Below are 14,332 nucleotides of genomic sequence, written 5' to 3'. Positions count from 1 at the left end.
CTTGAAACAGTCACTCTACTAGATACGAAGATTCATTACAAAGCTATTGCAATTAAAACAGTTTGGTATTTTAAAAAGTACAAATAGGGGCGCCTGGGTGGCGCAGTCGGTTAAGCGTCCGACTTCAGCCAGGTCACGATCTCGCGGTCCGTGAGTTCGAGCCCCGCGTCGGGCTCTGGGCTGATGGCTCAGAGCCTGGAGCCTGTTTCTGATTCTGTGTCTCCCTCTCTCTCTGCCCCTCCCCCGTTCATGCTCTGTCTCTCTCTGTCCCAAAAATAAATAAACGTTGAAAAAAAAATTAAAAAAAAAAAAAAAGGTACAAATAGGCCAACGGTGCAAAATAGAGTACAGAAATGGATCTATCCACATATGACCTCTTAATTTATTATTAATGGCACACTGAATAGCAACAGCGGGGAAAACAATCTTTACCATAAAAGATGGTGGGTAAAATCCATATGGAGAGTGATATCGGCAAAATTGCAAAACAGGATGCCTCAACTCATTCCCTAGAGAAACACTGGCTTTTAATAACAATATAAAGTCAAAAAGCCTTTATGAGAATACCAAAGACCAGTTAAGAAAGCAATGTACCAGGAAAGTTCAAAGCCAAGTACAGCCATAATGAAAGGAATAAGAAAAGCTTATTTCATTTCAATTCACACCAGAGCCTTCCCCAAGGCAGCACAGCACAAAACTGGGGGGGGGGGGGGGGGGGGGGGCGCGCAGAGGGGGAGCGGGCGGGTGGAAAGCCCAACTTGCAGCTTCTCCATTGGAAAGGAAAGAGAAGAGTGGAATGTATGTCCAACATTCCAGCTTACAGGCAGGTGGAGGAGGGCTACCAAGGGACTAGTTTCTGTCTCTCCTGACTCAGCATTGATAAAACTTGAGAGAACAAAAGAGAGCACAGTGGCTTCCTTGCAGGATCACAGATGGAAAAGGGAGCAGAATGGAATGGAAAATTCCATCACTCTGAATGGACCGGAGAAGATGCATCCTCATAAAAAGTTTAAGGGACCTCCAGAATCTCTAGCTGGGCTGACTGGTGAAGACCTTCCCTACACAAAACCCATCTAAAAAGACCAGGAGGGGGCGCCTGGGTGGCGCAGTCGGTTAAGCGTGCGGCTTCAGCCAGGTCACGATCTCGCGGTCCGGGAGTTCGAGCCCCGCGTCAGGCTCTGGGCTGATGGCTCAGAGCCTGGAGCCTGTTTCCGATTCTGTGTCTCCCTCTCTCTCTGCCCCTCCCCCGTTCATGCTCTGTCTCTCTCTGTCCCAAAAATAAATAAACGTTGAAAAAAATAAATAAATAAAAAATAAAAATAAAAAGACCAGGAGAAGATGGCTATTTTTTCCAAAGCAAAAACCACAACAACAAAATAATGAGGCACACAAAGATACAGTGTAACAGCCCAAAGGAACAAAATAAATTTTCAGTAACTGACCCTAATAAGATGAAGATCTACGAACTGCCTAAGAAAAGAATTCAAATTAATCGTACTAAAGAAGCTCAATGCATCACAAGAGGACACAAATAGACAACTGAATGAAACTAGGGAAACACTGCATGAACAAAAGGAGAATATCGCCAGTGAAGTAAAAACTGCAGAAAGAGGCAAATGGTAATTTTAGACATGAAGAATATAATAACATTTACCAATTTACTAGAGGGGATCAACATCAGGCTTGATCAAGCAGAAAGAAGAATCAACAAACCTGAAGACAACTCATTTGAAATTATTGTGTCAGAGGAACAAAAAGGAAGAATGAAGGAAAGTGAAGAAAACCCTAAAAGACTTCTAAACTGAGCAATATATATGGAAGTTCCAGACGAAGAAAAGGGAGAAGCAGAGAGCTTGTTTGAAAAAATAATGGCTGTAAACTTTCCAAATCTTCCCAAAGAAAATGGACAGCCATACTCAAAAAGCTCAACGGACTCCAAGTACAATGAGCCCAAAGAGGCCACACTAAGACATATTATAGGCAACCTGTCGAAAGTCAAAGAGAGAATCTTGAAAGTAGCAAGGGAAATGTGAGTCATCATGTACAAAGGAGCTCCCATTAGATCAGTGGATTTCTCAGCACAAACATCACAGGCCAGGAGGGAATGGGATAATATATTCAGAGTGCTGAAAGAAAAATAATAACAACAACAACAACCACCACCACCAAAAAACCATGCAAACCAAGAATACTATATCCAGCAAAACAAAAGAAAGAAAGACCTTCCTGATAAACAAAAGCTGAGGGATTCAGTCCATCACCACAAGATCTGCTTTCCAAGAACGACTAAAGGGAGTCCTTCAAGTTAAAACAAAAAGTACCAGACAGCAAAACACACAAGCATAGAAAAACATAAAGGTTTGGGGGCACCTGAGTGGCTCAGTCAGTTGTGAGTCCGACTTCAGCTCAGGTCATGACCTCACGGTTTGTGGGTTCGAGCCCCGTGTCGGGCTCTGTGCCGACAGTGCCAAGCCTGCTCTGGGTTCTGTGTGTTTGTCTCTCTCTCTCTGCCCCTCCTCCACTTGTGCTTTCACTCTCTCTCTCAATAATAAATATTAAAAAAATTTTTTTAATATAAAGGTCTCTGGGAAAGGTAAATAGACAACTACAGAAATCTTTGTAAACATGATGTGTAAATCACTTTTAATTTGGGCATAGGGTTTAAAGGATAACAGTGTTAAAATTATTGTAACACTAGAGTCAATGAATACAACATATACAAAGATGTGATATGTGACAGTGAAAATAAAAGGGGGGAAGGAGGAACACCTAGGTGGTGGCTCAGTCCATTAAGCATCCAACTCTTGATGTTGGCTCAGGTCATGGCTCTTGATTCACAAGCTCAAGCCCCACAATGGGCTTGCACTGACAGCATGGATTGTGCTTTAGAGGTTCTGTCTCCCTTTCTCTCTGCCCCTCCCCAGCTCATGCTCTCTCTCTCCCTCAAAATAAATAAATGAACTTTAAAAAAATAAAATAAAGTGGGGGAAGGATGTAACGGAGTAATCTGTGTATGTGACTGAAGTTGTTACCAGTTTTTTTTTTTCAGTGTTTATTTTTATTTTTTGAGAGAGAGAGAGAGAGAGAGAGAGAGAGACAGAGTGTGAGCAGGGGAAGGGCAGAGAGAGAGAGAGAGAGAGAGAGAGAGAGACAGAATCCGAAACAGGCTCCAGGCTCTGAGCTGTCAGCACAGAGCCCAATGTGGGGCTCGAACCCACAAGCTGTGAGATCATGACCTTAGCCGAAGACGCTTAACTGACTGAGCCACCCAGGCTCCCCCAAGTTGTTACTAGTTTAAGATAAGTTGTTATAACTTTAAAATGTCTTACGTAATCCTTATTTTAACCACAATGAAAACATCTGTAGAAGACGCACAAAGGAAAGGAATCAAAGAATGTCAATACAAAAAAAAAAGAAAATCATTGAAAACATAAAAACAAGAGTAATAAAATCATTATAAGACACACAGAAAAAAATGGTAAAATGGTAATAGAAAGTACTTCCCTATCTGTACTTTAAGTAAATAGTACACTACCAAGTAGGAAGTTTATAGCAGTAAATACCTACATTAAAAAATAAGGAAGATCTCAACCAACAACTTACACTTCGAAGAACTAACAAAACAACAACAAATTAAACCCAAAGTTAGAAAAGGAAGGAAATAATAAAGACTAGAGCAGAAATAAAGGAAATGAAAGATAGAAAATATCAATGAAACTAAGTTGGTTTTTTCATTTTGAAATATGAGAAATATTTATTTATTTTGAAATATTTATTTATTTTGAAAGTGAGAGAGAGAAAGAAAACACAAGAGGGGGAGGGGCAGAGAAAAAAATACCAAACAGGCTCCTGAATCTCATGAATCCTGAGATCATGACCTGAGCCGAAATCAAGAGCTGGGCGCTTAAATGACTGAGCCACCCAGGCATCCCTGAAAGTTGGTTTTTTAAAAAGATCTTCAATATTGACAACTCTTCCCTAGACTGAGAAAAAAAGAGAAAAGACTCAACAGAAACCAGAAATGAAAGAAGAGACATTACTATGTCACAGAAATAAAAAGCAACTTAAGAGACTTGTATGAATAATTATACAACAACACATGGAACAACCCGGAAGCAACATACAACCTATCAAAACTAAATCATGAAGAAATAAACAATTTGAACAAACCTATAAATAGTAAGGAGATAGATCAGTAATCAAAAACATGCCAACAAAGAAAAACCCAGAACCAGATGGCTTCACTGAGGAACTTTACCTACATTTAAAGAATTAACACCAGGGGGTGCCTGGGTGGCTCAGTTGGTTGAGTGTCTGACTTCAGCCTAGGACATGATCTTGCCGTTCCCAAGTTTGAGTTCCGGGTCAGGCTCTGTGCTGATAGGTCAGAACCTGGAGCCTGTTTTGGATTCTGTGTCTCCCTCTCTCTCTCTGCCCCTCCCCTGCTCATGCTCTGTTTCTCTCTCTCAAAAATAAACATAAGAAAGAAAGAAAGAAAGAAAGAAAGAAAGAAAGAAAGAAAGAAAAGGAAAGAAAGAGAGAAAGAAAGAATTAACACCAATCCTTTTCAAAAACTTCAAAAAAAAAAAAAACTGAAGAAACAGGAACACTACCAAATTCATTCTATGTGGATAGCTTTATTCTGATACCCAAACCAGACAAAGATACTAAAAGAAAATAAAACTATAGACTATATCCCTGATGAATACTTATATAAAACTCTTCACAGAATACAAAAACAAAACAAAACAAAACAAAAAACACACGTTAAAAGGATTATTCATGCTTCGGATTCTGTGTCTCCCTCTCTCTCTGCCCCTCCCTGCTGACTCTGTCTTTCTCAAAAATAAGCATTAAAAAAAATTTTTTTAACAGGCAAAGGACTTCAATAGACATTTCTCCAAAGAAGATACACAAATGGCCAACAAACACAAAAAGGGATACTCAACATCACCAATTATTAAGGAAATGTAAATCAAAACCACAGTGAGGTATCTCCTCACACCCATTAAAATGGTCATCCCCTCAACAGGTTGAGCCTCAGACTTCAGCTCAGGTCATGATCTCAGGGTTCATGAGTTTGAGCCCCGCGTTGGACTCTGTGCTGACAGTTCAGAGCCTGGAGCCTGCTTCGGATTCTGTGTCCCCCTCTCTGTCTGCCCCTCCCCTGCTCATGCTCTATCTTACTGTCTCTCTCAAGAATAAACATTAAAAAAAAAATAAAAACGAAATAAAATGGTCACTCCTGGAAAAAAACCCCAGAAAATAGAAAACAAGGACGTGGAAAAACTGGAACCCTTACGCACTGTTGCTGGGACTGTAAAATGGAACACCTGCTATGGAAAACAGTATGGAGGTTCCTTAAAAAATTAAAAGTAGGTTTATCACATGACCCAGCAATCCCCCCTCTGGGTATACACATCCAAAAAACTGAAAACAGAATCCCAAAGATATATTTGCACCCCTAGGTTCATTGCAGCATTATTCACAATAACCAAGAGGTGGAAGCAGCCCAAATGTCCACTGATGAGTAAATGAGGAAATGGACTGTATGCTACACACATACAATCAGAGAAGAATAAGCCTTAAAAAAGAAGGAAATCCTGCCATAGACTGATATGGATGAACCTTGCGAACATTATGCCAGTCACAAAAAGACAAAATACTGCATGATTCTGCTTACACAAGGTATCTAAAACTCAGAAACAGAAAGTAAAACGGAGGTTGTCAGGGGCTGGGGGAAAAGGGAATAGCAGAATTGTTCAATGGATAGAGTTTGGTTTAAAAAACAAAATTGATTCTAACTACACTGTATATGCATTCAACAAAAACACCCTTGGCAAATGGATATATATATATTATTCAAATGTCCTTAAAGGGAATGCCCCTTTGTATACTGTTTGGGATTCTGATTTAATTTTCCAAGAAAATAAGTTACGTTAATATAAAAATCCATATGGAGAAAAAAAGTTTACTCCTACTTCATGCTACCACAAAAATCAAATCCAGGTGAATTATAAGATCTAAATGCAAAGACAAAACAATAAACTTAAAAAAAATTTTTTTTTAATGTTTACTTTTCAGAGAGAGACAGAGCATAAGCAGGGGAGAGGCAGAGACAGAGAGGGAAACACCGAATCCAAAGCAGGTTCCAGGCTCTAAGCTGTCAGCACAGAGCCCGATGAGGGGCTTGAACTCACGGACTGTGAGATCATGACCTGAGCCAAAGTCAGCGCTTAATCGACTGAGCCACCCAGGCGCCCCAAAACAATAAACTTTTAAAAGGGAAAATGGAAGAATATCTCCATAACCTCGAGACAGGAAAAAATATTCTGACCAGGATGCAGAAAGCACTAACTAATAATAAAGGAAAAGACTAATATATTAGACAATATTAAAAACATGTCTTCATCCAAAGACACCATTAGGGAGAGGTGGGGGGAGTGGGCACAATGGGTGATGGGCATTAAGGAGGGCACTTGTTGGGATGAGCCCTGGGAGTTAATACATAAGTGATGAATAAATCAATTAAACAAAACAAAACAAAGACACCATTAGGAAAGTGAAAATACAACCACAGAGTAGGAAAAGGCAGGTCTATATGCAGAAGACATTAAGAAACTCCTATAAATCAAAAAATAATGAAATAAGATGAAAAACCCAATAGAAAGACTGGAATTTTGAATAGGCACTTGACACATGAAGAGATGATCAACTCCAGCAGTATCAACAGGGAAAGGCATTTGAAACATAAAATGACACTACACAAACTCCCAAAATGAGAAATTAATAATACCAAATGTTGGCAAAGATGAGCAACAATAGAAATTCCTGTATGCTATTGGCAGGAATATAAGTTGTTATGATTATTTTGCAAAATTATTTGGTAATATCTCTAAAACAAACAAATATGTGGCCATCTGGCTGGCTCAGTTGATTGTGCATCTGACTTTGGCTCAGGTCATGATCTCACGGTTTGTGAGTTTCAGCCCCACATTGGGCTCTCTGCTGTCAGTACAGAGCCTGCTTTGGATCTTCTGTCCCCCTTGCTCTCTGCCCCTTCCCCACTTGCACTCTCTCCCCAAAATAAATAAACATTTAAAATAAATAAATATCCTATGGCCAAGCAAGTCTAAGTACATACCCAATGAAGTATATATGCATTTATGTACTTAAAATCATGTGAAGGAATGTTCTCCAAACTGGAAATCAAATTTAAAATTTTCATCAACAGAACAATCCATCAATCATGGTACATTCACACAATGGAATACTACAGAGCAATGAACAAATTATAGTTGTATCCAACATAGATGAATTTCACAAATTATTAAATATCGGAATGAGGGGGCTTTGGGGATACTTAATGCTTTCATATTTCTTAACTTAGATAGTTGCTACATGCATAGATTTACTTCATGATAATTTACCAAGCTATATACTTAGGATTTATATACTTTTCCTATGTGTTTTGTACTTCAATTAAAAAAAAAAAAAGTTTAATGGTAGATGGAATAAGGTCAACATACATCTAATCAGAATTCCAGAAGAAAAAAACTCTCCATTTGGTAAAGAATAACTAAAGACCTATTGACTGCAAATTTCCCACATTTTCTAGATGCCAGTTTCTCAGACCAAAACATCAGTAAATTCCAACTATGACAAATAAAAAGGAAATCTAAATCTAAAAACATGGTGGTGACATTAATGACCACATTAATGGAAAAACAACAAAGAAAAATACAATTAAAAGCAGTCAAGGCAGAGAGACACATTAACCAAACAGAAATGACAATTAGACTGATGATTGAGTTCTCAACTTCAACAATGAAGTCAGAATACAGTAGAATATCATCTGAAATAAAATAACTATCAAACTAGAAGTCTATATCCAACAAAACTACCTGTGAAGAATTGGTATGAAAGTCTTCATTTTCTGGAAAAAGACGAAAAGGGAAGGAAGGAAGGAAAGAAAAGGATAATTGGAAACAAAAATTGTTTCTAATAACAAACCTGCACAAAAAGAAACTCATAAAGAATGTATTTTATATACACAATGACCCCACCTGGAAAAATCTGTGGTGGAAGAGCCAAAGGTATTAGTAAACAAATACTAACAAGACAATGATTAATATTTCATTCATGAGAGAAAAGATGTAACTAAATTCAGAACAATATAAACATATGAACTCAGACAAGGGATGAAGAGATTACAATGTTCCAAAGGGCTTTATTCAGAGAAGGGCAAAGGTATTTATTGATTTTAGACTTTGTTGCTAATTTTTAAAACAGGAATGTCTATTTTCCATGCAAGTAGCAGAAACAAAATAGAAAGCAAAATCCTCAAACAATTTCAAAAGAAGAAAAAAGACGAGTGGGGAATGTATAGAGGAAAAAAAAAACCAGAAAGAGAAAGCAATTAATAAGATATATTAATAGATCCAAATATATCATTTTTCACAATAAATGTAAATTGACTAAAATCTCCAGTTCAAGGCCAAAATTGTGAGAATGGATGAGGAAATCAAATCTAGCTATATACTACTTCTTTAAGTACACACCAAAACATGAGGTTACCAGAGAACTGAAATTAAAATCACAGAAAAAGATACATCAAGTTAACACAAATAATGGGAAACCAATGAATGTTCTGATACAAAGAAATGACACAAAAAGATTTTAAAAGAGCATTCTGTAGAATAAGCAATTTTTCTGAACAAGTTAAGCTGTATACTTGAGTCTTAAATTCATTTTACCTCACTTAATTCAGGTGAGGGCTTGAGCTTATTAATGTCCTTGAGGAATCTGATTCTTTTGCCTAGTGTACTAGCATTCTTTCTGCCCCGGAAACATTTGATAAGCATGCCATCAGTGACTTTATGTAAGACACTGATAAAGTGTTTAAGACACTGAAGCCTAGTATACAAGTTTGTAGCACAGTAACAGAGAAGAATTTTTAAAGGCTGACATCTGTTTGCAATTACAAACCCTATTACTATTACATTTTATTTCTTTATTCACAAGGCTATCAACATACATGCTCTCAAGTACTTTACTGAAATCTAGGTAGTCTGTCACTAATTTCTGTTTCTACATATGCATGAATGTACATACGTTCACATACATACATACTTACACAAACGTTACAAAATTACACATACATACTTACGCAAAAGCACACACTTACATATGATCATATATATAATCACAGTAAAACTGTACCTCATAGGTAGTTCCATAATGGCACGTAAATTGGCATTGTCTGTTGGTTTCTGCATCTTGCTCAACATTGGTATAGAATATTACTCCATCCCCAGAGCAGGAAACAATCTGCTTATCGTTTGTGCATGGTAAGAACTTTGCACTAAATATATTCGCTCGGTGCCCTGAACGAACTGTTGTCAAAACCTAAAACAGAAAGACAAAGAAGTTCTTGGTAATTTATTATTTCTTAGAAAGTAACATTCATATTTCATATAATCTTGGTCAGGAGTAAATTTTCATTAACATTCTTATCTCAATAAAAAAATGGTTATCTGAGGGGTGCCTGGGTAGCTCAGTCGGTTAAACGTCCGACTTCAGCGCAAGTTATGATCTCGTGGTTCAAGTTCAAGCCCGACAACAGGGCTCCGTGCTGACAGCTCAAAGCCTGGAGTCTGCTTCAGATTGTGTCTCCCTCTCTCTCTGCCCGTCCTCCCCTCACACTCTGTGGCTCGCTCTCTCTCAAAAATAAACAAACATTAAAAGTTTTTTTCAAATTATAATTTGATTCCAAAAGATTATAATTAAAAAAAATCAGAATCTCAGATATTTTCTTTTTTTCTCTCTGATATATGAAGAAGTATCATCAACAGGAATACTACTGTGAAAATTAAACGTACATACTTCCACCTATTTGGTGTAGCTGCTCATTCATAAAATCTCAGTAAATTAAAAAAAAAGGACCATTATATATAGAGACAGAGAAGATGATTTTTATTATTCTAAAAATATTTTCCTGTATTTTTCAGATAATCTACTTTCAACAAGTTACTTTCAGGATTAGAGAGAGGGTACAGGGGTGGGGAGAAAGGACCATCCTGACTTTTGAAACTGTTTACTAGATAATTTTTAAGCTATTCCCTTTCAGGATAAAGAAATAAAAGTAAACTGAATTTAAATGAATCATGAAATCAAAATAATGAAATGGTACAGATGAAACTACAGCAGAAGTCCCAACATCTAATTCCTTAACTATAAAGACTAAAATTCCTGTGACAGAAATGTGTTGTTTTTTTTTTTTTAAGAGAGAGAGAGAGAGAGAGAGAGAGAGAGAGAGAGAGAGAGAGAGCATGAGTAGGGGAGGAGCAGAGAGACAGGGAGACATAGACTCGGAAGCAGGCTCCAGGCTCTGAGCTGTCAGCAAAGAGCCTGACACGGGGCTCAAACCCACGAAACGTGAAATCATGACCCGAGCCAAAGTCAGATGCTCAACCGAGTGAGCCACCCAGGCGCCCCACAGAAATAAAGTTTTATTTTTATTTTTATTTTTTATTTTTTTTAACATTTATTTATTTTGAGACAGAGAGAGACAGAGCATGAATGGGGGGAGGGCCAGAGAGAGAGGGAGACACAGAATCTGAAGCAGGCTCCAGGCTCTGAGCTGTCGGCACAGAGCCTGATGCGGGGCTCGAACTCACGGACTGTGAGATCGTGACCTGAGCGAAGTCGGACGCTCAACCGACTGAGCCACCCAGGCGCCCCAGAAATAAAGTTTTAAATAAATATTCAAATATTTGCAACATACACTGCAGATATATGACCAACTCTCCTAATAGTTCTTAAAAATTGAGAGAAAGAAACTTAACAAAACCTGTTGTGTTTTTTTTTAATTTTTTTGTTTTAACATTTATTTATTTTTGAGACAGAGACAGAGCATGAACAGGGGAGGGGCAGAGAGAGAGGGAGACACAGAATCGGAAGCAGGCTCCAGGCTCTGAGCTGTCAGCACAGAGCCCGACGCAGGGCTCGAACTCACGGACCGTGAGATCGTGACCTGAGCCGAAGTCGGCCGCTTAACCGACTGAGCCACCTAGGCGCCCCAAAACCTGAGTTTTTTTAATTGAATGGGCAAAAGATCCAAATAGATAGTTCACTGAATGGTATACAAATAGCCCTTAAGAACGTGAGAAAAGGGGCGCCTGGGTGGCTCGGTCGGTTAAGCGTCCGACTTCGGCTCAGGTCATGATCTCGTAGTCCGTGAGTTCGAGCCCTGCGTCGGGCTCTGTGCTGACACCTCCGAGCCTGGAGCCTGCTTCGGATTCTGTGTCTCCCTCTCTCTCTGCCCCTCCCCGGTTCATGCTCTGTCTCTCTCTGTCTCAAAAAAATAAATAAACGTTAAAAAAAAAAAAAAAAAAGAATGTGAGAAAACACCCAACTTTGTTCATAAGGAAAATGCAAACCAAAGCTACTAACAAACTAATTCTCACTTTTCAGATTGGCAAAAATTCCCAAGTTTGACAACACACTATGTAAGTGAGCCTACGGGAACAGGCTCTTCGGCATTTCTGTGGGAGAACCACATGGTACAAGACCAACGGGGAGGAATTGAGCAGTTACCTCTCAAAACCATACATGTGTTTACACTTTGACCAGACAAGTCCATTTCTAGGAATTTACCTTAAGATACACCTCCAACAATACAAGAAAAAATGCACAAAATTATGTACTGAGCTAGTCACAACAGCAAAACACAGGAGACTTATTAAATGAGTTACGGTACATCCCAACAATGTACGCACAATGAGAATTTAGTTCAATGTGAGTATCTGGTGTGCTTTAAAAAATGTGTTGAAAAATATCACAGCATGTCAAAACATAGACACAAAGTTGGCTTTAAATGTCCCACCGAACAAACTGAGGCAATTCAAGCATCAAAAAGTGTATCGGTGTATCAGCCACCTGGGTGGCTCATTCAGTTAAGCGTCCAACTTTGCCTCCGGTCATGATCTCACAGTTAATGGGTTAGAGCCCCACGCACTGTCAGTGCAGAGCCTGCTTGAGATTCTCTTTCTCCCTCTTTGCCCCTCCCCTGCTTACATGCTCTCTCTATCAAAATAAATGAATAAACTTAAAAGAAAACTGTATCAGTAATAGATTATAATATATTGAATTTTTAAAAGTCTGTAATCCTTTGGGACACTTTGGTGGCTCAGTCGGTTAAGTATCCAACTCTTAGTTTTGGCTCAGGTCATGACCTCACGGTTCATGGGTTTGAGCCCTGAATTGGGCTCTGTGCTGACAGTGGGGGGTCTGCTTGGGATTCTCTCCCTCTCTCTCTGCCCTCCCCTATTCTCTGTCAAAATAAATAAACTTTAAAAATCTATTATCCTAAAAGTGATTTTTCAAAAAAATGCTAGGGACAAAGGAAATGCTCTTATTACAGAAAAATGTCAATTGAAAAATGTAGAAGGAATGACAATTAAAAATCACCATTTTGTAACTACATTTTAACAACTGATTAAGGCAAGAATCAACACTAAAATCACTCTAAGACTGTTATGAAAGAGAATATTCACACGGTTTCAAAATACCACTTCACAAACATCTTATTAATTACAAAAGGTCAGCATACCTGCAAAATGGAAAGATCAAACTTATCACCAATAAGAGGACAGACTAATATCATGTACCACACAATGTTATTTGTGGAGAATTTTTAGCTAAGATGTTTAATTTTAATCTACTCATAAAGAAAACATCAGACAAATGGTTGTAAAGGAGACTGAGCAAATACAAGGACTAAATGAAAAGACGGATGGAGCTTGGGTTGAAGGAGGAATGGCAGTGACAGAATGTGATGAAAAAACGAGGAAAGGTGAGTACAGACCATATGTACATATGTGCATGCGTAATGTAGAAAATCATATATGTATCATATATATAATAGCATACAGTCGATTCTCATCATTCCTGATAGTTATGTTTTATAAAGTCAGCACAAATACTGAATTAGTAAGTACTGAAATACTGCTCCGAGGGAAACACATGGTTAGGTTCCTTTGAGCCTCTGGCCACAACATTTTTCTCAATCAATACATAGCCTTGTTTTAATATTGTTTAATGTTTATTTATTTATTTTGAGAGAAAGAGGGTGTGTTAGGGGGAAGGGGCAGAGAAAGAGGGAGAGAGAGAATCCCACGCCATCAGCACAGAGCCCCATGTTGGGCTTGATCCCTTGAACCATGATCATGACCTGAGCCGAAGTCAAGAATCAGATGCTTAAACTGAGCCTCCCAGGTGCCCCTACACAGCCTTGTTTTATATATTTCTGTTTAAAGACCTCATTGGGGCACCTGGGTGGCTCAGCTGGTTAAGCATCCGACTTCGGCTCAGGTTGTGATTTCATGGTTTGTGGGTTTGCACCCCACGTCAGGCTCTGTGCTGACAGCTCGAAGCCTAGAGCCTGCTTCAGATTCTGTGTCTCCCTCTCTCTCTCTGTTCCTCCTCTGAGACTCTGTCTCTGTCTGTAAAATAAACAAACATTAAAAAAAAATTAAAGACCTTATTTATTGTATACTGTTGATTCATTAGCATTGAACTCATAGCTAACAACATTATAATTCATGCCTACATGAAGCTTATTTAATATATTTTCTCCACAAGAAATATCCCAGGCTTCTTGTGCTTAGAAACACAAGATAATACTTCAGCATGATACCTAGGCTAGGGACATTTTAAACAGTGAAGTCATCATTGGGGTGCCTGTGTGGCTCAGGAGGTTAAGTGTCTGACTTTGGCTCATGGTTGATGAGTTCAAGCCCCATGTCGGGTTCTGCCCTGACAAAGCCTGGAGCCTGCTTCACATTCTCTGCTTTGGATTCAGTGTCTCCCTCTCTCTGCCCCTCTCCTGCTTGTGTGAGCGCACACGCACTCTCTTCCTCTTTCGTTCTCAAAAAAATAAACTTAAAAAAAATAGCGAAATCGCTAATAAAAAGGATAAAAATGGAAAAACATGACAGAATATATCACGAAAAGGACATAGCATGTTTATGGTATGAGACCTGAAAAAAGTCAGAGTATGACCTTGTTTGATCTCTTTGGTATACATAAAAAAATAGGATAATGTTCTTGTTCTTAGTAGATATATACCAAAGTATTCATGAAAGGCATGAGGCCTCCAACTTGTGCTCAAGTGCTTAAAAAAAATCTATTTGTGGATGCTCACTGTATTATTTTTTCAAATTTTCCCTACATTTTAAAATTTTAAAACAAAGTTAGGAAAATATATTTCAACTTTATATTGGGTTTGGTTTTAAGTGAGTATTTACTGTGTGACACTAACTGCCAAATT

General features: G+C 38.5%; 1 protein-coding gene across 5 annotated transcripts in view; it reads right to left on the bottom strand.

The window, feature by feature from the left end:
* The window catches only part of DCAF6 (DDB1 and CUL4 associated factor 6), a 136,273-nt gene that overhangs the window by 91,493 nt on the left and 30,448 nt on the right, over window positions 1-14,332 (bottom strand). For all 5 annotated transcript variants that reach the window (XM_047840857.1, XM_047840858.1, XM_047840859.1 and 2 more), the window contains exon 4: window positions 9,223-9,408. In XM_047840857.1, coding sequence (XP_047696813.1) covers window positions 9,223-9,408 — 186 coding nt within the window. The remainder of the gene's footprint in view (window positions 1-9,222; window positions 9,409-14,332) is intronic.

Source organism: Prionailurus viverrinus, chromosome F1 (assembly GCF_022837055.1).
Source record: "Prionailurus viverrinus isolate Anna chromosome F1, UM_Priviv_1.0, whole genome shotgun sequence".
In the NCBI taxonomy this organism is placed as follows: domain Eukaryota; kingdom Metazoa; phylum Chordata; class Mammalia; order Carnivora; family Felidae; genus Prionailurus; species Prionailurus viverrinus.
Note: the sequence above shows the minus strand (reverse complement) of the source record. Positions and strands in the feature narration are given on the sequence as shown.